Below are 26,431 nucleotides of genomic sequence, written 5' to 3' on the forward strand. Positions count from 1 at the left end.
AAAACAAGAACAAAACCAAGAGAGAATGTAACAAAGCACTTAGTAGATTATTCAAAGTAGCTCTAAGTAGAATTTCCAAAGGTAAAAGCAAGTAAACTGAAAAATTGTTAAGTAAATAAGGAGGTTTTCTCTGTGACATCCAGTTCTCCCTTTCTTTTCTCTGGTAGTAATTCCCTCTAAGTACCTACTGCCCTGATTTCTGGTTTCTAACTTGACAAAGTATAAGAGCTTTGTTATTAGCCATTGTGTTTGCTGAGTATCTGATTAAGTTTCAGTATGGATTCATTAATTTTTCTATTTCTTTACATTCACAGTATTTTCTATTTATATTGTTATTTTTATCCTATAAGCTTCTCTTTTTCTTTTGAGACACTTATCTACTCTGGTTAAGAAATTTCTGACCATACCAGGCATGGTGGCACATGCCTTCAGTCCTGGCATTCAGGAGGCAGAGGCAGGTGGATCTCTGTGAGTTCAAGTCCAGCCTGGTCTATATGGTTCCAGGTTAGCTGTGGCTACAGGGAGACCCTGTCTCAAAAAAACAAAACAAAAAAATTTCTGACCAAGCCATAGGTTTTTGTTTTGTTTTGTTTTTTTTTTACTTAATAAATGTATTGCCCTATGCAAACAATAATGGAAATTACATTTCCTTAAGAACGTTCCAAAGATCTGAGGAAGCCCTATTTTATTTAGTTGAAGTCCCCAAAGTTTCACTGCTTGATGAGTGAGTGCCTGTTCACATCTTTCTCAGGGTCAGTTTATTTGAACTGCAACAATAAAGTTTTTGCTGCTTAGTGATCTGTATTTAATTCTCTTACTGCTCTGTACTTGGGTGACTTAAGTCACTTCAGAGTGCATAGGTTATTTTTAAAATTTGTATTTATCAAATTAAAAATGTTTATTTCTCATGTTTCTATTGCCGTCTCTTAGAAGACTTGTTTGTTATAAAAAAATGGAAGTAGAAATGTGTCTTTTTTCTTACAGATAAGGGAATATGAATGGATTCATTCTCAAACCAAAAGGCTGAAGTTCAATGCACTTATAACAACATACGAAATCCTTCTAAAAGATAAGGTGTGACTCAGTGACAAAAAGGTTAAATCTTTTGTCTGGTGTGTCTTGTTCAAATAGTGGGACCTGTGCCTCCACTTGTCATTTTATTTTGCTTTGTTTAAAAAAACTAAGCAAATAAAGAAAATTAGGGAAGGTCATCAAGTACTAAGCTTGTAAGTAGAAAACCAGACCTTTTAGCTTTCAGGTGAGTGTGCACTCAGTCAGGTTGTGTAGTTCAGTTGAGTTATCCAGGAGGAAATGGTAAGGAGACTGCATTGAAGTACAGTGTAGTTACTGGGGCCTGGGCTCCATGCCTTCTGGGCATTTCTCAGCAAGTTACTGTTGACACATTTCTCTGATATGAATGGTCTCTGAGAAAAATTAAGCTCTTTAAATAACTTCTTTCTAGAGTTAACGAAAGTATATGTTGTAATGATAGAGGTATGTATGTTCTGTTTAATGGCTCTTGGTATTTACTATGCTTAAAGGTTTGGGTGGTAGATAGGCAAGAAAAGAATCTTAAAAGGAGAACCCAAACCACAGGTTTGTTTCTGTTTTTGTTTCGCATACCAATTTTTGTCCTGCTTTGGACTTGGCGTAACAGTTTGTGTAAGAGACTCACCTCTACCTTTAGATGATGATGTGCTCTTTTGAGTTTGGCAGCTGGTAGAACAAACAGAAGCTTACTGGTTTATGTTGTCAGTGACAAATAAATGTGGCTACACATGTCCCTCCGTGATGATATTTGTACAGAGATAAGTAAGACGTGTAAGCATGCTTGTGGTCCCTTCTGACCTGGTGGATTATTCTTTTTTGTTTTTCACTTTAGACTGTGCTGGGCAGTATTAACTGGGCCTTTCTGGGAGTGGATGAAGCGCATCGCTTGAAGAATGATGACTCTTTACTGTATAAAACTCTGATCGATTTCAAGTCCAACCATAGGCTCCTGATCACTGGCACTCCTCTTCAGAATTCCCTCAAGGAACTCTGGTCCTTGCTGCACTTTATCATGCCAGAGAAGTAAGCTCCTTCCTGTGTGTTCAAAAGATACCAGAATGTCTATCTACTGTGCTGATGTTTTCAGTGCTTAACAGACCTTAGCAAGAACTGATGGCATGGTTTGGGGAAAGCAAAGCATCAGCAGGGGAAGAGGCAACGGCATTAAAATCTTGCCTAATAAATTGAAGGCACAGAAACTAGCCTGTTAAGAAAGAACATGTATGTCTATCAAAAGTTTGAGTTAATTAAAGCATTTGGGAAGTAATTGTTAGAAATTTGAGCCAAATGGAGTGGTACATGCTTGTAATCAATAGCACTTGGAAGGTGGAGGCAGGAGGATTAGGAGTTCAAGTCCAGCTGCATAGTGAGTTTGAGGCCAGCTTTAGCTACATGACACTCTCCCCGACGTCCCTGTCTCAAAAAGCATAAAACAACCAGGCATTGTGGTGTATTCCTTTAATCCCCACACTTGGGAGGCAGAGGTGGACGGATCTTTGTGAGCTCAAGGCCAGCTGTGGCTACAGGAAGACTCTATCTCAAAAAGACCAAAACAAAACAAAAAACCCCCACAAAAAGCCAAAAATACTTGATGAATTATATAGTATACATAGATACAGTATACATAGGCTAACATACCTCAAATACAAATCTTTGGTAACTGAAGCATCAGTTTTAGTTCTTACTCAAATCAACTGACTTCTTAAAGAACTTTGACATATCTCCATTAGATAGATTTAAATAGGATAGACAATATGTACTTTTCATAAGTTTAAAATTACCCAGTAGTATTTAGTGATAACTTAGAATAAAGTCTAAATTAATTACTCTAATCTGGAAGTCTGTCCTCAGCTTGGCTCCTGTATACACCGAGTCATACCACTTATTCCGTTACTATTATGTTTTGGCTAGCTTGGCCATTTTTCTGTCCCTTCCACATGCATATCCTTAGTACTCTTACTTGGAATGCTCTTTCTCCTGGCAGCCACCCTATAGCTCATATGATCCCACTGCCTTTCAGAGATCTTGTCTGCCTAAGTCAAAGCAGCCTGTGAGACATGCTTGCTTCTCCTTCCCTGTTTGATTTCCTGTGCACCGCCTCTTTGTCTCATGTCACTAAATTAGTGAAAATACTAGAGATCTTGTTTTCTTTATTCATTATTGGTTCATATTACCTGGAATAGCAACTGATGTTGCGGTAAGCAATTTAATTAATAATTGTATAAATGACAAGTGAATGTTTCATAATTTTTTCTCTATAATGACTAATGCTATTGAGCATCTTTTCGTTTGCTCATTGGCTATTTGGACTTTTATAGTGAAATATCCATTCAAATCCTTTGCCATTAAGAAAATTGGCCTTGGGGCTGGAGAGATGGCTCAGCGGTTAGAACACTGAATGTTCTTGCAGAAGACTAGGTTCGAATCCCAGCACCCACATGGCTGCTAACAACTGTCCGTAACTCCAGTTCCAGGGGTTCTGACAGCCTCTTTGGTCCTCTGCAGGCATTGACGACATAGGTGCACTTACCTACATGTAGGCAATACACACATTCACATAAAAATAATAAATAAAATATTAAAAAAAAGAAAATTGGCCTCAGGCTGGAGAGATGGCTCAGTGGTTAAAAACATTAGCTGTTCTTGCAGAGGGTCTGGGTTCAATTCCCAGCACCCACATGGCAGCTAACAATCATCTATAACTCCACCTGGGGATCTGATGCCCTCTTCTGGCTTCCTTGGGCCTTATATTCCATGGGTACACTTAAATATATGTAGGCCAAACACTCAAACACATATAATAAAAAGAAAGTTGCCTTTTTTTATTTGTGAGTTGAACAGTTTTTTTAATTATTTTTATTTTATGCGTATGAGTGTCTTGCCTGCAGGTATGCAAATGCACCCATGCCATACACTGCCTGTGGGAGTCATCAGAGGGCATCTAATCCTCTGGAACTGGAGTTTTAGACAGTTGATGGCCGCCATGTAGGTGCTAGGAATTGAACCCAGGTCCTCTGGAAGAGCAGCCAGTACTCCAAACCACTAAGCTATCTCTCCAGCTCTGAACAGTTTTATTTCTTTAAACAATCCCATATTAATTGCTTTATCAGCGTGTGATTGGCTTTTTTCATTTTCATGAAGTCATTTGAAGACCAAAAGTTTAACTCTGTAGTTTATTAAGTTCTTTTTGTTTATTATGTTTTGGATGACATAGCTAAAACAGATTGACCGAACAGGCCACAAGGACATTCTTGTCAGCCTGGAATTCTATTTTAGTCAATTAGAGTGTGAAGTGCAAGGGCCATCATTTCTTGAATAGAGCATCTCTTCTCCAGAATTGCCTTAATAATCTTAATTGAGGTCATAAATGTAAGGTCTATTTCTGGTCTGTCAGTCCTGTTCCATTAATGTTGTCCCCACTTCACTATAGCACTGTCCTGATTGTTTTGCTTTATACTACCTTTAAAAATGGAGAAACCCAGCTTCAGTTTCATTCTTAAATGTTTCAGATACACTTGCCTCTGCCTCCCATGTGCTGGGATTAAAGGCATGCACCATCATGTCTGGCATGTTTCAGCCACTCTTGCAGGCTTTGTAGTTCTCTGTATGTTTATGTTTCAGGATCAACTTGTTAATTCCTGGGGGGAATTACTTGCTGGAACTTTGGTAGGGATTTTGTCAGATTTTACATATTAAAGAATTGTTGACTTAATTAAAGTTTAGCCTTCTATAATTTTTCTCTGTAGTGTTTATAGTAGCTTTCATTGTACAAGTCTTTTACTGCTTTTTTAAAAAAATTTACTGCCACTGTTTTCATTCTGATTACATTTTAGGAAGGTTTTTTTTTTTTGTTTGTTTTTTGTTTTTTTGTTTTTTATGTGTATGTGTGTATCGCCTGCATGTAGGTAAGTGCACCTGTGTCATGCAGTACCTGAGGAGGACAGAAGAGACTGTCGGATCCCTTGGAACTCGAGTTATGGATAGTTGTTAGCTGCCATGTGGGTGCTGGGATTTGAACCCTGGTCTTCTGCAAGAACAATCAGTGTTCTTAACCATGGAGCCATCTTACCAGCCCCAGGAAGGTTTTTTTGGCGGGGGCAGGTGGAGTATGGAACTGAGAATCAAACCCAGGGACTCATCTTGTTAGGTGCTCACCTGCAGAGCTGTAGCTACATCTCTTGCTCCTTTGCCTACCTACCTTCCTTCCTTCCTTCCTTCCTTCCTTCCTTCCTTCCTTCCTTCCTTCCTTCCTTCCTTCCTTCCTTCCTTCCTTCCTTCCTTCCTTCCTTCCTTCCTTCCTTCCTTCCTTCCTTCCTTCCTTCCTTCCTTCCTTCCTTCCTTCCTTCCTTCCTTCCTTCCTTCCTTCCTCTTTCTTTCTTCTTTCTTTCTTTATTTCTTTCTTTCTTTCTTTCTTTCTTTCTTTCTTTCTTTCTTTCTTTTTCTTGAGACATGGTCTCTATATAGCACTGATTGGCCTAGAACTTACTATGTAGGGCATGCTGGACTTGGATTCATGGAGATAAAGTCATAATGTTTTTTGTTTTTTGTTTCTCTGAATTTCAGCTTCACTTTTATTTACTTAAATTTTTTGTTTTTTTATTGGACTTTGAGATTTATAACATTGTTTTATCTAATTTTCATATTGTACTAGAGTATAGAACTATAGTTAAGTTTTATGTAATGATGTTGTATTCATTAACTTTTTTTATTTTTAAGACAGGTTCTCCCAGTAGCTTCAGCTGACCTGGAACTCACTGTGTAGACCAGGATGACCTTGAACTCACAGAGATCCACCTGCCTTTACCTCCTGAGTGCTGGAACTAAAGGCCCACCACACCCGGCCTTGACTTTCTATTTCTATTACTTTTATTATTTTTCTTTGTATCTTGACTTAGGGGTTCATATTTTCTGCAGCCATAGGCTCTTAATGTCTTTCTTAAGGAATGTTTGTTTGTTTGTTTGTTTATTTATTTATTTATTTATTTATTTATTTAGTTAGTTAGTTAGTTTTTGGGCTTTTTGAGACAGGGTCTCCCTGTATCCCTAGTTGGCTTAGAACTCATTATGTGCACCTTGAACTCACAGAGATTCACCTGCTTCTGCCTCCTGAGTGCTAGGATTAAAGGCATGCACCACCACGTCCCGCTAAGGGAATTTTTTTTAGATCTTCTTGATTTATTGAAGCATCTAGAACCTGCATGTTGGATAGAATTGGCAGATGCAGAATGTTAGATACAGATAGATAATTCATTAGATTGAGTCAGTTTTCTTGGAATAATTAATTCTCTACATGTAATAGAGTTAATGATATGGTTGAATCCATTCATCTCATCTTGCGACTTGTTTTCCATGTTTGCTTTTGTCCTTGTTTCTCCTTTACTGCTTTCTTTAGTTTGAACAAATACTTTTTATTAAAATTTTATTTATTTTATGTGTATGAGTGTATTGCCTGCATATATATGTAAGGGCACCTGTGTCATGCTATGCCCTTGATGGTCAGAAGAGGGTATCGAATCCCCTGGAATTAGAGTTAGGACACTTGTTAGCTACCATGTGGGTGCTGGGAATCAAACCCAGGTCCTCTGCGAAAGCAGTCAGTGCTTGTAACTGCTGAGCCATCTCTCCAGCCCCATGTTTGAACAAATACTTTTTAGTGCCCCAAATATTGTTACTATTTTAAAATTACTTCTTGATTTCTCTAGGAATCATGTATCTTACTTTTCTACAATGATGACATTTTTCACCTTTCTCCTTATGTTGTAAACTCAAGAATACAGTGGTAGAGTTATTGGTTTACACAGGTTTGTCTTTTAAGGAAATCTTGTATACAAAGAAATACATATATATATATATTTATTTCTAGGTGATCTTCATTACTTCCTGTAGATTTAGGTTGCTGTTGTGATTTACTTTTAGCTCAAAGGGCTCATTTAAGCATTTCCTGTAAGGCAAGCAGCAAATTTATTGTCTTTATTTGCCTCTGGCTTTTTTAAAAAAGTATTATAGCCGGGAGTGGTGGCACACACCTTTAAGCCCCAGGACTTGGGATGCAGAGGCAGGCAGATCTCTGTGAGTTCAAGGCCAGCCTGGTCTACATAGTGAGTTCCAGGCCAGCTGGGGCTATAAGGGAGACCCTGTCTCAAAAAGACCAAAAAAAAAAAAAGAAAGTATTATTTGTGAAGGCATGTTTAATACTCTTTGGATGATGAATAGAACCTTGGCAGTTGTGGCTGTGCTACCATCACTGCTGGGGTTACCAGAAGAGGTTTAAATGGGACCCTCCTCTATTCCTCTTCCCTCCCCTCCCTTCCCTTCATCTCTCTCTCTTCGTTCATCCCTGTTTTCCTCCCCTTCCTTCCCCTCCTCCCCTTCCCTTTCCTTACTGCAGTATATTTGTGGAAGAGGAGCCCTTCTGCACCCTTCCTTTCAGCACTGTCTCTTAGTGTAGGGCTTCTTAGATCTCACTGTTGATATTTGGGACTCTACCACCCCCTTATGTCATTTTCCTTATAGGATGTCTGTTAGCATTCTTGGCTTCTACCCACTACATGCCAGTTGTCAAAACTAAAAATGTTTCTAGATGGGGCTAGAGACAGCTCAGCAGTTCAGAGCACTGGCCGCTCTTGCAGAAGACCCATGTTCGGATACCAGCACTCATGGCAGTTAACAAAACTCCTGTACCTCCGGTTTCAGGGAATCTCACACCCTCTTCTGTCCTCTGTAAGCATTGGACTCGTGTACAATGCACGACTCCAATGTACAATTGGAGTCCAATGTACAGTTGGACTCGTATACGTGCAAGCAAAACACCCATACACATAAAAATAAAAAAAAAACTTAAGTCTTCAGACATTACTAACCTTGGGTATGGAGGGAGTTAAGACCTCTGAGCAGCACTATGATTTGGTGTTCCAAATGCTGTCTCTCTCTTAGTCTCTCCTGTCTTACTTTACCATGTGTGTTACTGCCTCCATCTTTCTTTCCTTTTCCCCAGATTGTTGTTAATAGTGCTTGTATTACTTTCCTCATTACCTCAGGCAGTGAGCTTTATTTTGGATTTATGGTTGGAATGTGCAGTCCATCATGGCAGGGAGGGCATGGTAAAGTAGCGGGTCACAGTGTGTCAACAGTTAGGATACACAGTGATGAATTCCTATGGCCGAGCTCTTTCCTGTTGAGCTTGGTGGCAGTGCCTTTACCTGCTGAGGCATCTTGCTATCCCTTTGTAAAAATTTTTCTTAGAAGTATGTTTTATTTATTCTCTTCTCTTTTACTGAGTCAGTGATGGGTAAAGCTTGCCTTACCTTGTGGGATAGATTAATTTTTTTTCCAGTTAATTATTTATTTAATAACCACATACTTCGAAGAAGCATTTCATTACAACAGCATTGACATTCAATAACAATTTTCTGAGTTAAGATGCATCTTTTTCAAAATTGGCTGTAAATTTTTAGGTTTGCAGTTGAATTATTACAGTTATACAATATTGTACTCAGTATAAACCCTAGAAGACATAAAATTAAATGAGGTTTTAACCTTTAAAAAAGATCTCCATTTCATTATTAAAATACAGTTTCATACAGAAAAATTCCTTTTTAATGCAATTGACATTAAGATGTTTGCACATGCGTTTCTAATCTCTGTATATCTGATTATTACTAGTCACAGTCGGTTACTAAATTAAATTTTTTATAGTCCCTATGTCATCCCTCCTGCCCCCAGTTTAGTTGTCTTAAAAAGTTTTTGTTGTAAAAAGGCTGTATTCCTCTGGGTAACTTAACATGGTGGTGACTTCATCCCTAGGTTTGAGTTCTGGGAAGATTTTGAAGAAGACCATGGAAAAGGGAGGGAGAATGGCTATCAGAGTCTTCATAAGGTGCTAGAGCCTTTCCTTCTTCGGAGAGTCAAAAAAGATGTGGAGAAGTCCCTTCCTGCCAAAGTGGAGCAAATTCTCAGGGTGGAGATGTCTGCTCTTCAGAAACAGTATTATAAGTAAGTTCCGACCCGGAGGTTAATAATTAGCAAGGAATAGTGTTTGGTTTTTTTTTTTTTTTTCCTTCAAAGTGACTTCTGAACATAATTTTTTCTTACTAAGGGCCTTATAAATCTAGGTAAGTATTTTACCACTGAACTATGCTTCCAGCTCTTTTCCTGCTTTTTACTTTGAGACAGGGTCTCACATGGAGGTTGTTAAGGTTCAGATAGCCTTGCCCCCTCACCAACAGGATCCCAAGGACTTCTCTTGCTCCTGAGAAAAGAGAACCTAGCTGATAAGCACCTTGGTCTTTGAAGTCAAGAGAAGCAGACTTTTTCTCCACTGTTTGGCCAACACAGCAGGCTTCCCCTTTGATCTCTAAAGAGGACAGATTTTAACAGTCCAGCTCTCCCACTTCCTCCCCACTCAACTTTAAAAAAATACATCTTCCCACCTTCTGCAGGAGGCAGAAGCCTCCCTTTTTAAAAGACCCCAGCTCAATACCTGGGCAGACATTTTCCCTTCCCGGAAAGGAATCTGTCCCATGTGTTCCTTTGTTAATAAACCCTATTTTGATGGAGTTTTATCTGTGTCCTGGTGCCTCCTCCTCCGTTCACTGGTTCTCCGCCAGCTTTTTACCTATTAGAGGTCTTCTGCCTCAGCCCTTCCAAGTAAAGTAGCTGAGATTGTAGGCCTATGTTACCAGGCTATCTATAAGCTTTGTTTCCTTACAACAGTAGGGGTTGGACCCTGGTCTTTGGCTTGCTAAAGCCAAAAGCCTGAGCTTTGTCTCTAGCCTCAACACGGATATGGTTGGGCAAAAGGAATTTTGTTTATTTTCTTGAGTGAGAATTTGTTTTGTTTTGTTTTGTTTTGTGAATCAGGGTCTTACTATGTAGCCCCTAGCTGTCCTGGAACTCTTTCTGTAGACCATCCTAGGCTGGCCTCAATCTCATAGTGATCCATGGGCCTCTGCTGAGTGCTGGGATTAAAGGCATGTGCCACCACACCTGGCAAGTAAGAATTTATATAATGCTTTTCATTATGTCAATGGTCTGAAGTAGGTGTTAATTTTAGTGCTAATACTCCTACCACCTAACAAGCAGATGTTGATTATTCTAAACCATTATTGTTTTCCATTCATTGACTCTTTTTTTCAAGTTTTTTTTAATGTTAGGCATTCTAGATACTGGGAATATGAAGATGAACAGAACATGTTCCTACCAGAAGCCTTGTGGCTAGAGAGAAATAATTACAGCACATATCATTTAAGGCAGAGGCTCTTAATACTCTACAATACTGTACTCTGCTCTATGGTTAAGGATTAAATATGGGATATATACTACTGTGTATGTAGTTCTCCTTTCCTTATTCCAGATTTTTGTAAAGATCATGCTTAAGTTACTCAACATTTTATAATATAAGAATGCTTTTATAAAGTTACAATGGATGCATAGCTTTGATCTATTTATTTGCAAAGTAACAGATATCCTGAGGGCAGTTTTCCACATAATTGTGGTTGACATCCCCACAGTTCCTCTTCTCCCAGTGCTCTTCCTTCTGTTTTTCTATCATATGCTATTTAGCATTTTGTGATATAAAATACCCTTTTTAACATTTAGAATGGGTACACAGCTTCTATTTTCCTTTTTTGGGGGAGGGGTCTTTTGAGACAGGGTCTCCCTGTAGCCTTAGCTGGCCTAGAACTCACTATGGAGACCAGGCTGGTCTTAAACTCACAGAGATCCCTCTGCCTCTGCCTCTCAGCTGCTGGGATTAAAGGCATGCACCACCATGGCCAGTGCTCTGCCTTCTCTTTTCCTTTGTGCTTTTTTGTTTTTTTTTTTTTTTTGAGACAGGATCTTCCTGTAGCCCAACCTGGCCTGGAACTCACTAGGTAGACCAGGTTAGCCTCCATCTCACAGAGATCCACCTGCCTCTGCCTCCCATGTGCTAGTATTAAAGGCGTGCCACTCACATCTGCCCTTTTTTTTTTTAAATTAAAAACAGGGTCTCACCCCTTTTAGCCCATGTTAACTGTGAATTGACAATCCTCTTGCCTCAGCCTCTCAGCGGGGATTATACGTATACACCAACATGCCCAGCTCTTAACAGTATACTTAACTTAGTTAACCAGTGTCTTGCTGTTAAATGATTTATTGCTAGTTTTATATTGTAATAAGAGTTCTTCAAATTGGGCATGATGCAGAGACAGATGGATCTCTGTGAGATGGAGGCTAGCTTGGTCTACATAGCAAGGTCTAGGCCAGGTAAAACCTGTCAAAAAAAGAAAAAAAGTGTCCTTCAGCAATAATCCCATATTTGCACACAGTAAAGTGTGTGTGATTTGTATATATACACGTATATGTATATTTACTCAGTTTCTTTAGTATTTCTGTCATCAGTGAGCTTAACATTTCCTGTAGAGTCATGAACTTTCCAGTTCTCAGTGGAGATATGAAGAATTGTGGTTAGGTAATAAGAGATAGAAAATCCTGTCTCTTAACTTTTATTTTTTTTCTTTTAAGATTGTTTTCTTCTGGTTCCATAAACTCTGCTTACTTGAATTTAATGATGTATTATGATTTTAATTTCCAGATGGATCCTGACCAGGAATTACAAGGCTCTTGCCAAAGGAACACGAGGCAGCACATCTGGCTTCCTTAATATTGTGATGGAACTAAAAAAGTGCTGTAACCACTGCTATCTGATTAAACCTCCTGAAGAAAATGAAAGGGAAAATGGTCAGGAGATTCTTCTGGTATGTAGCTCCTCTTGCTTAGAAGTATTGTCTCAAAAGTGATTGAGTTTCTGTAGGTTTTTTTTTTTTTTTTTTTTAAATCAAAATCCTCCTCCCTTAATTTCCCTTCAAGAAGCATCAAAAGAAATTGTCAAAAAAGATGTGAAAAGCCATGCATGGCCTTCAAGACTGCATCTTAATACTGGGGTGGAGGTGAGGGAGCAACTGGTTATGACTGAATGTGGCAAGGGCATGGTGGAGGTAGGAAGATCTTGAGTTTGAAGACAGTTTGGACTGCATAGCAAGTTCAAGGCCCACCAGGGCCACATAGTGAGACCTTTCTCCAAACCAACAAAAATAGATGAGAAAACACAAATAACTAGGAAAGGTCCAGGAAGCATATGTATTATGGATACAAGGTTTTAAAGAACATTTTAGTAGTATTGTGTTTGAGTATAATGACTGGGATGTTTTCTGAATCTCAGTCCCTAATCAGGAGCAGTGGGAAGCTGATTCTGTTAGACAAGCTGTTGACGAGACTCCGAGAAAGGGGGAACAGAGTCCTTATCTTCTCTCAGATGGTGAGAATGTTGGATATCCTAGCTGAGTACCTGACTATTAAACACTATCCTTTCCAGGTAAGGTGCTTCAGTGACTGCAGTCACACATTGTGTCTCTTTGTCTTCTCTCTTTCTCCCTCTTACTGAAGCAGAAGACAAGATTTCTTGCTTGAAAAAAAATCCAAGATTAAGGTCCTAGGAAGACCTCAGTTTTTCTTCCATTCCTTTAGATTAGTCTCTATGAAAATGATCTTGTGAAGGTCATTTAAATTTTTTAAAATTTTATTTGTTGTGTGTATGTGTGCATGCAGGAATTCATGTGTCATGGGCACACATGTGGAGGTCAGAGGACTTTTCAACAGTCAGTTATCCCTTTCCACCATGGGATCTTGGGATCTGATTCAGGTCATTCGGCTTGTGGGGCAAGTGCTTTTGCTTCCTAAGCCATCTTGCTGTCCTAAGATCTTTTTTTTTTTTTTTTTTAATTAAAAAAACTTTATTTTGAGTCAGGGTCTCCCTGTAGCCCTGGATGGCTTGGAACTCTCTATGTAGACTAGGCTGGCCTCAAACTCACAGAGATTTGCCTGCCTTCGCCTCCTGAGTTTTGGGATTAAAGTCATGGCCACCACCCCTGGCCGAAGATACTACTTTTTAGGACAAGATAGCAAAAGGAAAATTTGGCATAAATTAAGTATCTGGCCTAACTATTCACATTTGTTCTCAAAGTAGACAGGAATGTGAACCTTATTAAAGAATAGCAAATCTTAAGAAGGAAAAAGACTAATCATTGTTGTATTTTACCCCCAAAGAAAGTGACCTTGGTTTGAAGCTGGCAAAAGGCGCCCTAAATCAAATGGTGACAACTTCTCCTCCTGGCAGAACTGTCAGTACTAATTTCCATCTTCACTCCGTTATCTTTTATTGGAAAAGAGTTTCTTCAGCACACTGCTTTTTTTGTGTGTGCTTAATCTATGAGAAACTTAATCTCTGATTTGAGCGTAGGCATGCAGACATGTATGCTATTTGCTTTGATGCATGGTATAACATAGTGCTCTGATTATCAAGATTTGTTGTAAATTTTTTTTTTAAATTACATTTCGTGTGTGTACGTATATGTGTTTGTGTGTGGCCATGCACTTGACATGTTTGGGAGGTCAGAGTACAGTTTGAGCGCATTTTTTCTCTCCTTCCACCATGTGGGTCCCAGGGATTGAGTACAGGTTGTCAGGCCTGGCAGGAAGCACCTTTATCTGCTGAGCCATCTCACTGCCTTCACCTCAAGATTTACTTTTCTTTAAAATTGATTTTATTTATTTATTTATTTATTTATTTATTTATTTATTTATTTATTAAATGCTGTTGTTAAAGAATGTCTTTTCATTTTGGTCTTTTTGAGACAGGTTCTCCCTGTAGTCCTAGCTGGCCTGAAACTCACTATGTAGACGAGGCTAGCCTTGAACTCACAGAAATCCGCCTGCCTCTGCCTCCCAAGTTCTGGGGCTAAAGGCCACCACACCCGGCTTAAGATTTACTTTTCAAAAATGTATTTTTCTCTTTTAACTCGAATGGATGAACTGTTCTATCTAATCTTATAATTACATCTAGTTATTGAAGAAACCTGGAATCAGTGATTATCTTGAAAAATGGTCCAGCTTCAAGAAACTCACTAGCAGATTGTCTTTCATAATACCCTGAAAAGCATTCTTGGATCCATAACATCTTGTGTGGTCTTTTAACAGAATATAGTATATAGTACAGTGTTAAAGGCGATTGTTTCTCAGTGTATCTGATCCCTGTGAACTTTAATTTCTAGGCAGTTCTGATATCTTGTAAATCAAGAATGTTATCTTCTCTCTGGGGGTCCTTTAAGTCTGTTATATCTAGTGACTTTTAAGTAATTATCTTAATGCTTTCTGTTAATGAGAATATAAAAGGAAGGCATTTAGGTTTTATTTCAAATACAGCCTGTGAACCTGCCTTTTTTAAAAGTAAGTTTTATATGCATGAGTGCTTTGCCTGCATATATGTAAGTTCACCACGTGCACACAGTGCCTACAGAGGCTGGAAGAGGGTGTTGCGTCCTCTGGAACTGGAGTTAGCCACCATGTGGTTGTTGGGAACTGAACTCAGGTCACGTTCTCTGTAAGAACAGTTAATGCTCTTAACCACTGAGTAGTTTCTCCAGCAGTTGTTGTCAGTAAACAAAGCAGTAGTAGTTGTAGAAAAGTACAAGGACAACTTGAATTCAGGTTCTAATGACCTTGGGAAGATGTGGGTCTTCTGTAGACTCTGTCTGGGATCAGTTTGATCTTTTGCAAAATCAAGTAGTTTTTCATCTCAAGCGATGATTTTTTTTTTTGTCTTTTTGAGACAGGGTTTCCTTTGTAGCCCCAGCTGTCCTGGAACTCACTATGTAGACCAGGCTGGCTTCGAACTCACAAAGATCCACCTGCCTCTGTCTCCCAAGTGCTGGGATTAAAGGTGTGCATCACCATGCTTAAGGGATGATTTTAAGGGGATGGAATGTGAAAATAATTTTAAATACTGAGAAATGGCTTTTGCATAGTATGCAGGTGATAATTTTTCAGTATTTATTTTATATTTGTTGAATAGTTCCAGAATGGTGACTGTCTTATACCTGGAAGTGACATATGTTCTAACTAGCAGAAGAATTCTATGCACATGTGAAAGCCAAAGGACTCTTGAGTTAATGATACAGTTTTACTGCTTGAATAACTCTTGATTTCATAGAGTAATTTTTAGAAAAAGTTGGTATAGTTAATTAATTTTAACATTTTCAGTGTTTTCAACCAGTTCCAAGTGTTATTTTTTGGCCTGTTTATCAGTTAATACTTTTAGTCACATTGCCTAAGAAGTATCGTTTTTCTGTAGGAGCCAGTTGCTAGGTGACCAGTGGTACTATTTTTTAATCTCACAGGCTGGGTTTTCACCTCTCTCCTTGTAAGTTCTGGCAGCTGTTCTGATCCTTGGGTAAGCTTAGACAACCCATGGAATCAGAGGCTTCTGACCTCCTGTCTGTAACTGGAGAGCATGGGTCACACAGGGCATGCTGGTTACACGTAGCCCCTTTACGGCACTTTGCCAATGAATTCGTTATTTTTACTCAGTGTATGTCTGGGTGATAAAGGTTGTAAGTCTGGTGTTCTATTCTGAGAGTAGCTGATCTTCCTCCCTTATGATTTTCTTGTGGTTTATTTTTACAGCGCCTGGATGGTTCTATCAAGGGAGAAATCCGAAAACAGGCATTGGATCACTTTAATGCAGATGGGTCTGAGGTACATTATGCATGGCTTTATCATTTGGATAACTTGGGCATTGTATTGAGGAGAAAGTCTTTCCAGCTTACTGTATTTTGTTTCAGAAACATTTTATAGCAGACTTCTATCTTGACAAGAAACAAGAAATACTTAAAAGATGCCTTGTTTTGCTGTTACTTAGCTTTGTACAAGTATACATGAGCTTTCTTTAGTTCCCCTGCTCTGGCTTAATGACAGTTCTCTAGTGACCTCTGGATACCAAATTCATGAGCTTGAAAGAACAGCAAGGGAAGGTTAGGACAGGGTAGACCAGTAGGATTGATTTTGATATGCATCGTACACCAAAGTTCTGAGCTGTAGTTTTCTGGTAACTAATGCTTGGACAGTCTGTTTGCCAAGTTTCAATTATATTAGAGTCCTTGTATGATGTGGCTGAATATTCTTGATCTGGTTCATAGCAGCACTTAAATTACTAAGTGTTCCCCTTGGATTTGGCATTGTAAAGTACTTTGATTGGGCTCACCTATATTAGAGCTGCTTTAAACAATTCAGAAATCCTAAGTATGTTATTGTTTGAGCCTATCAGATTACCAGATGATGGCAGATTTAAGAGAAGTGTAGGGGAATAACTTTATTTTAGTGGAAGCAAAACTAATAATGTGCACAGTAAAGGAAGCAATGGAGAGAGTCCAGAAACAATAAATGTTTGGAGAGAATTCTAATTTCTGGAGCCTCGGTATTTTTTCTTTTTTTAATTATTAGCAGATAGAATAGACAATGTTCTGCTTTCTGAAGAGCTTTATAAACTCTTAATGTTTCTGTTATTTCAGAATGATGTATCTTCTGTCTCTGAATTCGTGGGTGCTCCTAGTGAGATTAAGTGTTCTGGCTGCTTCTATAGCCTGAATTTTATTTCTCCCTGAAAGGAGGCTGGGGGGAATATAGTATTCAGGATCAAGGTTCCACATAATTAGGGATAAGAGGAATTGAATGATCAAAAACATTAGTCATCATCTTGTCCCATCCCTTTTCCCTCTTTTCTTTCTTTGACTGTAAAATTGCAGTGACTCCAACATTGACCTCATTGTGTTGCTTTGAGGGTGAAATATATTATCACTAATGAAGGCACTGAACACACTGGTGCATAGTAGGCACTCAGTAAGACACCAGATATCTTTTATTATATAGTGTTTGTTGAAAATGATTTTGTGTTCCCTAGTCTTACTTAAAAAACTTAAATAGTGTGAGTTAAATGTTTCATTTCCACTGGGCGTGGTGGTATATGCCTTTAGTCTTAGCACTCAGGAGGCAGAGGCAGGTGAATCTACATCATGATCTACATCATGACTCCCAGACTAGCTAGGGCTACAGGAGGACTCTGTCTCAAAAATATCAAAACAAAACAGATGTTTTGTTTTGTTTTTTTCCAAAAATCTGAAAGGTTTTTTTTTGTGTAGTAGTATTGATTCCTGTTCTCTCTTAACCATGTGCACAGGCTCCCTGCCATTTTCTGTATCTTTTTTAGAATTAATTTAAAAATTATTACTTGGAGCCAGGTGTGGTGATGCACACCTTTAATCCCAGCACTTGGGAGGCAGAGGCAGGGGGGTTTTTGTGGGGTTTTTTGGGGAGGCAGAGGCAGGGGGGTTTTTGTGGGGTTTTTTGGGGAGGCAGAGGCAGGGGGGTTTTTGTGGGGTTTTTTGGGGAGGCAGAGGCAGGCGGATCTCTGTGAGTTCAAGGCCAGTCTGGTCTATGTATGGAGCTCTAGGCCAGCTGGGGACTATAGGGAGACCCTGTCTCAAAAAGACAAAAAAAAAAAGTTATTAGTTGGAGAAAATATTACATGCCCATTTAGCAAATTTGAGGGATGATGAAGAGTACCAGCACCAAAAATTCTATAAAACCCTCACCTGTGTGCCAAGTTGTCACATCATTTGGGTCTGTTTCCGTCCCTGCTGAGTGACACATTTGTTTCTTCATGTCCTCTACATGGGCTCATGCTATATATAGTTCTTTGTTTAGTCAGATTATACGTGGAGTTTTCCCATGTCGTTAAAGATCTTAGATCCTATAATTTACTATTTATTTACAGATAACTCCCATTTTATTTTACCTTTAGCAACATAAAATTTCATAAATGTTTATTAGTTTGATAAGAGACATAAACAACATGTAATTCATATTATCTTTTGGACATTGAAAATTGCTTATGTGATTGTCCAGATTTTATTGAAGTTTTTAGGCATTTTGTCCTAAATTGTCTGCTATTTATCTGTAGGCCTCTCCTGAGAGAGCTGTTTCTCCCAAGAACCACATGCTATGTATACTCTCAACTCTTGATTATTCTGTGTTGGGATTATTTGAAATTCTTGTGATGTAGCTGTCTCCCTTTGTATTTTATGACCTAATGCTGAATATGACTGCTAGAACATGGAGAGCTTTTATTTTATTTATTTACTTATTCATTCATTCAGTCACTTATTTTTAAGAAACAGGATGTCTTATAACCCAGGCTGGCCTCAAACTCAATATATAGCTGACAATGGCCTTGAAATCCTGCTTCCCTGCCTCTTCCACCTGAGTTCTGCAGTTGTAGGTGTGTGCCACTCTACTTGGCCCCAAACTAGGTTTTGAGTGGTACTTTTGTACTCAGAAGGTGCCAGCTTTTGGGGGCTGGTAAGATGGCTCAGAATACACATGGACAAAAGTAACAACAAAAGGCACGAGCTTTTGGTTACATAATCAAATTCTCTGAAAATAGCTATCTTTTTTACCTGACTTAAACAGCTTGTCTTCCCTCTGCCCACATGTTTCTCTAAGTACTCAGATGGATACAGTAAGGAGTACTGTGCTGCCCAGTCCCTGCTCACTGCTGTGGACACTGGCAGCTGTCAGTACCTGGTCGTCTTCACACTGCTCTCATTTTCTTGCTGCATGTTTTGTGGGGATTGAGGTTCCTGTGCATCTCAGTCATCCCAGTGCTACATGTTCAATGTGGTGCTTCTCTTTTCCTCTCTAGCCTAACGGATGCATGAAGATAAGCATGATTAAGCATCTCAGTTTACAAGGCACAATCTACCTTTCCCCAGAAAATATGAATCTGGGTAGCTTGATGAAACAATTTTCATGATAATTGAGTTTGAGTGCTGTTTTGGGTTAACTTTTTGTATATGCTAGTTCTAGCCAGGAGAGAAATTCTCTTATCCCTCCTGCCTTTTGGATTCTCCTTTATTCCTTTGTTCACTGCACTGACTCTTCCTCTTAATCAAATGAAAATTCCCTCTGCCATCAAGTCCTTGACTTTCTTTTAGTCTTCATAAAGTTTGTCCATCATATCTCACTTTTCTTCACACCTGCAGGGGTTTCCAGGTGTAAGGGCTTATTGGACTGTGAAACTGTTTCTGAGAAGGCCACTGCATAAAGTAGTATATTGCATTGTGTACAGGACTTCTGTTTCCTGCTCTCCACAAGGGCTGGTGGCCTGGGAATCAATTTGGCTTCAGCGGACACAGTCGTCATCTTTGACTCTGACTGGAACCCCCAGAACGACTTGCAGGCACAAGCCCGAGCCCATAGAATTGGTCAGAAGAAGCAGGTCAGTGGGGAGAGGTTTCTGGATATCACTTTGGGATTGCAGTAAGAAGGTTATTCTTCCCTGTCAGGGTGTTTTAAGATGCTCATTTCCCTACTACTTTCATTTCCCCATGTCCATTTCTGTTTATTAACTAGTTCAGAGGAGAGATGTCTTTGGATCTCAGACGATTCCTACTTTGGACTCTTAACCCTGTCTTCATACATTATTAGTGACTTTGTGCATTTATCAAGAAAGAGGTATAAGCAGCAGACTTAGAGCAGAGAAACTTTTCTCCTAATATAGTTATTGACTAGTCTAGTATTGTTCAAGATGATCTGTGCTTATTTTACATGACAGTCTTAGTTTACAGAACATCAGAAAATTAGGTAATTGTTTTTTGTGGGGTTTTTTGCATATGGATCTTGAAGTCTGCTTTTGTATTGACTGGCTTTCACATGTAGCCAGTAATTCAGTTTTTTGCAAATCAGTGAAGCTGATTATTCTTAGGAAGGTTTTTGTCATCAGAACAAGACCATTATATCTTTAGAAGCACTTTTACTTAAGACTGTAACCCACTACAATTAGTAAAAATATTGTATCTACTAATTTACATCCCTGGATGGATGGGGTATTGTCATATACTGCTAGAGAACAAATTTTACTTCCCCCCTCATCCCTCTTTTTTTTAAGACAGGGTCTCACTGTGTAGCCCTGCCTGGCTTGCCTAGAACCCACTATGTAGACCAGGCTAGTCTCAAACTCACAGTAGATCTGCCTACCTCTGCTTCCTGAGTGCTGAATTTAAAGGTGTGCACCACCACACCTGGCATTTTGCCTCTCTTGATTTTTGACAGAGGTAACTTTTTTAAAAAAATCAAGAATGTATATAACATTTCCTTTTCCTACAGGTGAACATTTACCGATTGGTTACAAAGGGGACTGTGGAAGAGGAGATCATAGAACGGGCCAAAAAGAAGATGGTGTTGGACCATCTGGTGATTCAGCGCATGGATACCACTGGCAGGACAGTCTTGGAAAACAACTCAGGAAGATCCAAGTGAGTGCCAGATTGATTTTTCCGCCAGCATTTGATACAGTTTTGATGGGATTCTCTGGCACAAAGACTATTCATTCATTACCTGGTACTGTAAGGATGGCATTTCCCTTTTTTTCTTTGTTTCTTCTCTGTCTCTTTTTATTACATTTGTTTTCTTTTGTGTGTTTGGTGTGCATGTGGAAGTCAGAGGACAAGTTGGGTTTTGGTTCTTGCCTTCCACCGTTTGGGTTCTGGGGTTGAACTCAGGTTGTCAGGCTTGGTGGTAGGTGTCTTTACTCACTGAGCCATCTTGCTGACCTCTCCTGTTTTTGTCCCTGAAGCCTCTGCCTGTATACATATGCTCCTTCTTCTTTCTGTCCCCTCTCTTGTCTCTTCTCATTCCTTATTTGATAGATGACACAGCAGCAGCAGCAGCAGCAGCAGCAGACTGTGTTGTTGGTTGGGTTTCAGCACTGCACAAAGTCACCTTCTGCTTTTCAACAGTGACTCCAATTGACCAAATTGGCAACTGTGCTTTTAACTGTTAGTGAAAATATTTGTGGGGAGATTGTTCTGCTTTTTCAAACTATTGATGGCAAAAGAATATAGAAGAAAAACGGTTAGGAGTTTACATTCTGAGCAGCTGTGGACTGTTCTACATTTATTGTGTTTAAGATGAAGTATAATTCTTCCTAAATGGAATGCTTTGAGATAATTTTCTGTTCAAGAAGTACCTAAATGAGAGACGTTTGACTCTTTTTATTTTGGATCAGAGGTGAGATGGATGAAAATACTTGAAGAGTAGGTGACTTTCTGAGTCAGACAGTAAAGGTTACAGCTGTATTTTACTTTGACAGCTCAAATCCTTTTAATAAAGAAGAACTAACTGCTATCTTGAAATTTGGAGCAGAGGATCTTTTCAAAGAAATTGAAGGAGAGGAGTCAGAGCCTCAGGTAATCAACACTGAAGGTGAAAATGTTTTTGTATGAAGGGTTTTTTTTTGTAAATTTTTTTATTGCATTTTTGCATATTTGTTATTTTTATTTTTTATTAATTTTTAAATTTTGTGTGTATGAGTGTATTGCCTTCATGTATGTGAGTGCAGTCGTGCCACGCAATGCCGTGGAGGTCAGAAGAGAGCTTCGGATTCCCCTGGAACTGGAGCTAAGGATGGTTCGTAACTGCCATATGGGTGTTGGGAATCAAACCCCGGTCCTCTGCAAGAGCAGTCAGTGCTCTTAACTGCTGAGCCATCTCTCCAGCCCCAAATTTTTGTATATTTGATACAGAACATCTTAATCAATCTTGATCATCATTCTACTCCCTTCCCGATTGGTACCCCCCTATACCCCCACCCCCACTGGATTTCATGCATTCTATCATTTGTGTTAAGGCCTACTGTGTCAAGTTAATGTCCCCAGATGTCCCTTAGTGCAAGTTCATCCTCTGGGGTCTAGGCAGCCTATCTAGAGTCCTTCCTTTTAAGAAGATCAGCTTTTCTTCACCCAGCAGTAATCAGCTGCCAAAAATTCTCTGACTAAGATTGGGGCCAGTATGAAGATTCTTGAAAAACTGAAAATAGAACTGCCATATGATCCAGCTATACCACTCCTAGGACTATACCCAGAGAAATCAAACCACATCCTACAGAGATACTTGCATATCCATGTTTATTATGGTACTATTCACAATTGCCAAGTTATAGAATTAGCCTTAGATGTCCATCAGTAGATGCTTGGATAAAAATGTATATAGATGCAGTGGAGTTTCATTCAGCCATAAAGAAAAGTGAAACCTGTTATTTTTAGGAAAATGGGTAGATCTGGAAACTATTTTAAGTGAAATGAGCCACATTCAGAAGGACAAGTGTCACATGTTTTTTTCTTATATATGGAACTTAGATTTCATATATTTGAATATGCATGTGTATATGTGTGTATACATCACATGACGTGAAAGTAGAAGGGAAAAGGAAAGGTAGGTGAGCAGGGACAGGAACTGTAATGGATAGTGAATATGATCAAAGTACATGATGTAATTGAATGACGTATAAAACTCATCACTTTGTATGATAAATATGCACTAGTAGAAACTTTTTTTAAAAGGAAGCTTTTTTTCTCTGAGCATAAAAATTTTTCAGGAAGCAGGTTCTTTGTTAGAGAGTTTTGTAAAGAAAGTGATTATTTGAAGGAAGGTGGAATTTTTTTTTTCTTACTAAACTCAAAGCTCTTACTACATCAAATAGAAAATGATGAATAAGGCATTTCAGGGTTCCACATTTCTCCCATGTTTTCTTTCTGTTAATGAATTTTGCCATATCATTTGAACAAACAATAATTTGAAGCATTGGATATGAAGGATAGAGAACTGAGTTGTATGAGTAAATAGAAATTCCAGAAAGGAAAGTTGGTGTGTTTGCATTTTCAGTAAGTGCCAAAGGCTTGTCTTTTCATTATATATGTTGTGGTCATTTCAGGAAATGGATATAGATGAAATTCTGCGCTTAGCTGAAACCAGAGAGAATGAAGTATCAACTAGTGCTACAGATGAGCTACTGTCACAGTTTAAGGTAGGAAGGTCTTCTCTTCCTGGGAGAGAATTCACAGCTCTAGTTTATTAACTAATAATTCCTTGTGTCTAGAGTTCTTTCTTTGTACTGTGCTCATTAGTTTTCCTTTTAGCAGAATTGACTCATAGACTCAATACTGAATTAACTCAATTAATATAACTCAGTTCTGAGTTGTATGTTATGAATATAGTCTATAGTGTCCCCATGAAGGTAATCACTTAAGTGAGCCATCCTGCCCAGGTGCAGGTGCAGCGGAAAAGACATCGATAAAGAAGGCTAAGAAAATATTGCCAGTGGAATAGGTGGTGAATCAGAAGTATGGAGGGGTCTGGGGGACATTCATGACACTGGTTGCCAAGAAACCTTAAAGGCATGGAAACTGTAGGTACAGTTGGGAGACTCTTGATGGCTTGCTGAGATTTTGGTTGGTTTTTTTTTTTTTTTTTTTCTCCTCCTACTCCTATCTTTTTCTCTTCCTTTCTTCTTCCTGTAAAGGGTGGTCATTGGTGACTGCTGAAACAAAATTAAATGAGATAAGGGCTAAACATAGAAGCTGAGCACCAGATAAATAAGAAGCGGCACCACTGAGTAAACGGGGTTATTAAAACACATAAGGGAGGTGATTATGTATGGTATATAGAAAGACAAAGTGAGACGAGGTTTTAGAAAGGCATTGCTATGTTTCTAGGTTGGTGGAAGAACTTAAATAGGGAGACATTGTTGGGCCTTAAGGAAAGAAAGAAGATTGGTGGCTCATTACCTTGGAGGAGACTGAAGGAATGTAGTCTAAGACATGGATTGAGAATTTGGTTGGAAAGAAAAAGGGAAAGATCACTCTAGTGAAGAGGAGAGAAGATGTGAGAATTCAGTCTGTGACTTTAATTCTCAATAATTTAGGTGAGTCTTTTGCTGAGAAGTGGAAAAGACTTGGGGTAGCCATAGGTCAGGCTTGCTGTTGTATTAAGAACTTGATAAGGAGTCAGCTGAATCTAGTTGGTGTCTTTGCTGTAGAACCATTCAATAAGATCCTATGACTTTGTCCAGCAATACTTGAGTTCAGAGAAATTGGCTCACTTGGCTGTCCTAAGGTAGGAGATTGGCCTGGATGGCACAGGAAAATAATAATGGCAGAAGTTTCCATGGTTTAAGTAAGAATATGGTTGAAAGAATTGAACATGAGATTGATTCCATATAGGTTAAAGGAGCAAGAGAAAATTAAAGGTTAGATCTGTTAGTGTTGAGGGAGAAGTGGTGTTTGGAAAGAATCAGAGTTCTGTGATGTGTTTCATGGTTGACCGAGGTAGAAATTGTCTTAATGAAAGAATAAGAAAGGAGTTGGTATAGAGTGGTCAAAGAGCTCTCAGATTAGAATTCATGTATCCAAGGATCCAGAGGATGGGGTAGAAAGAAAAATTGTAGATGTTTATGGCTTGTCTTATGAATTTGGTGTGTTATAACAAAGTATCATAGACTGGCTTATACCAACAACAAATTTGTTTCTCACAATCCCAAAGGCTTCTGAGATCATGGTGCCAACATTTTCAGGCTCTGGTGAGGGGCCATCATCTAGTGCTGGATAGCTTTAGTTATCAACTTGACACACCTGGGTAGAGAGAGCCTCACTTGGTGAATTGCCTCCATTGGACTGGTCTGTGGCCATGTCTATGGGGAAGACATTTGATTATTGAGTGATGTGGGAGTGATGTGGTGCCCTGGGCAGGTAGGCCTATGTTGTATAAGAACGGGGGCCAGGAGAGCAAGCCAGCAAAGCAGTGTTTCTCCATGGCCTGTGCTTTAGCTCCTGCCTCCAGGTTGGGCTCCCTCAGTGATGGAACTGTATTACCTGGGAAGTGTAAGCTAAATAAACCCTTGCCTCCCCAAGCTGGTATTGGTCAGATTGTTTTGTGATAACAATGGAGAAGCAAACTGGAACAAGCAAACAAACTGCTGGTTTCTCATGCCCTCACATGGCTGAGAGAGGCTAGAGAGCTCTCTCTAGAGTCCCTTTTGTGAGGTACTAAGTAATCCTGCCATAAGGGCTGTACTACCATGCTCTAAACACTTTTCAAGGAGTCCTTCTTTCTAATACTGTCCTATACAGGGATTAGGATTTCAATATATGAATTTTTGACTGGTGGTGGTGCTGCTGCTGCTAGGATTTGAACCCAGGGCTTCATACATGCTAGTAAGCACTCTGTCATTAAACTCTTACAGCCATAGCTCTGCCACATAGGAATTTTGAAGGACGTAAACATTGAACTGGATTCCACTTCTATGACTCTCTTCTGTTAAACAGATGTGATCTTTATGATGATGTTTTGTTAGAATCTTACATGATTATTTAGATCTAAAAAATTCTACATGTTACAAGATCTCAAAGTAGTCAGCACATTACTAGTTATTCTTCCCTTCCTAAGTCCTTTCTGGCCATTATGCCTCAACACCCAGTGAAATGATATGATTGATCATAGAGGCCTCCTGGGACTGGAGAGGTGACTCAAGGGTAAAGAACCCTGGCTGCTCTTGCAGAGGACCCAGGTTCAGTTCCCAGTATCCAGATAGCAACTAACAACCATCTGTAACTCAAATCCAGGGGAAATCCAGCACTGCCTTCTCACCTCTGAAGGCATTGCAATGACACAGGTGCATAGGCAATACACTCATATACACTATCAATTGTCACTGCCTAATAATCTGATGAACTTGCATTTCTATAAACTATGACTGAAAAGAGTTTGTCTGAAATAGTGCATCAGTCAGTACACATGTCATCTAGTCAACTGTCACCTTACTCTCTTTTTTTTTTTATCTTTTTGAGACAGGGTCTTCCTGTAGCCCCAGCTGGCCTGAAACTGTGTAGACCAGGCTGCCCTTGATCTCACAGAGATCTGCCTGCCTCTGCCTCCTGAGTGCTGAGATTAAAGGTGTGCACTACCACGCCTGGCTTACTAAATTTTTAGTAAAATTTATTTTTCTCTCTCTTTTTTTTAGAATAAATAATTTATTGAGAATTTCATACATGTGTATAAGGTGTTTTGATCAAATCCATGCCACTCCCTCCCCTCCAACTCCTCCCATATCTCCCATCACTTTTTTCTGATAACTTCATGTACTCTTTATTCTTCTTTGATTGATTGATTGACTTTTTTATGGGGCTTTGGGCTACTCTTAACCTTCCCCCTTCTGAAGAGGTAACCCTAAAATCTTTAAAGGATTAGATACAACTCCCAAATATTTTTGACATTTTTGGCCTTTGGGATGGAGTAGGTTGCTAAACAGGCTCAAGGACAGAATTCCTGCCACCTATTCTTTTCACACCACCCTCTGAAGAGGGTCCCCAAATTGCCAATAGGGAATCGGGACGCAGACTGCTCTGGGTTCTTCCATGCTGAACAGGGATGCAGGGTGAGGCAATTGGGGTACCCCCTTCAGTGGGTCTATCTAAATGACTCCCAAATTGCATAACTTTTGTCTCTAAGGGAAGAAGAAATCTTGAATAGGAGATATGAAGGAGAAGTAAAGGCAAGAGCAATTAGCAGGGAACTAGAAAAATGTCAAAACGGCAATTTTCAAATGTTCATATGAGAGTCCATTGGAGTTTCTTGACAAGGGCTTCCAAAAGCATCCCTCTATTGGGTTCCTCCTCAT

The 26,431-nt window shown here is 39.2% G+C and overlaps 1 protein-coding gene across 4 annotated transcripts in view; it reads left to right on the forward strand.

The window, feature by feature from the left end:
• The window catches only part of Chd2 (chromodomain helicase DNA binding protein 2), a 137,140-nt gene that overhangs the window by 62,806 nt on the left and 47,903 nt on the right, over positions 1-26,431 (forward strand). For all 4 annotated transcript variants that reach the window (XM_008852336.3, XM_008852337.3, XM_017802977.2 and 1 more), the window contains 10 exons: positions 985-1,074; positions 1,883-2,073; positions 8,854-9,042; positions 11,624-11,786; positions 12,251-12,403; positions 15,550-15,621; positions 19,049-19,198; positions 20,086-20,234; positions 21,071-21,167; positions 22,691-22,783. In XM_008852336.3, the coding sequence (XP_008850558.1) occupies positions 985-1,074; positions 1,883-2,073; positions 8,854-9,042; positions 11,624-11,786; positions 12,251-12,403; positions 15,550-15,621; positions 19,049-19,198; positions 20,086-20,234; positions 21,071-21,167; positions 22,691-22,783 (1,347 nt within the window). The remainder of the gene's footprint in view (positions 1-984; positions 1,075-1,882; positions 2,074-8,853; positions 9,043-11,623; positions 11,787-12,250; positions 12,404-15,549; positions 15,622-19,048; positions 19,199-20,085; positions 20,235-21,070; positions 21,168-22,690; positions 22,784-26,431) is intronic.

Source organism: Nannospalax galili, unplaced genomic scaffold (assembly GCF_000622305.1).
Source record: "Nannospalax galili isolate Female #2095 unplaced genomic scaffold, S.galili_v1.0 scaffold63, whole genome shotgun sequence".
Taxonomy (NCBI): Eukaryota; Metazoa; Chordata; class Mammalia; order Rodentia; family Spalacidae; genus Nannospalax; species Nannospalax galili.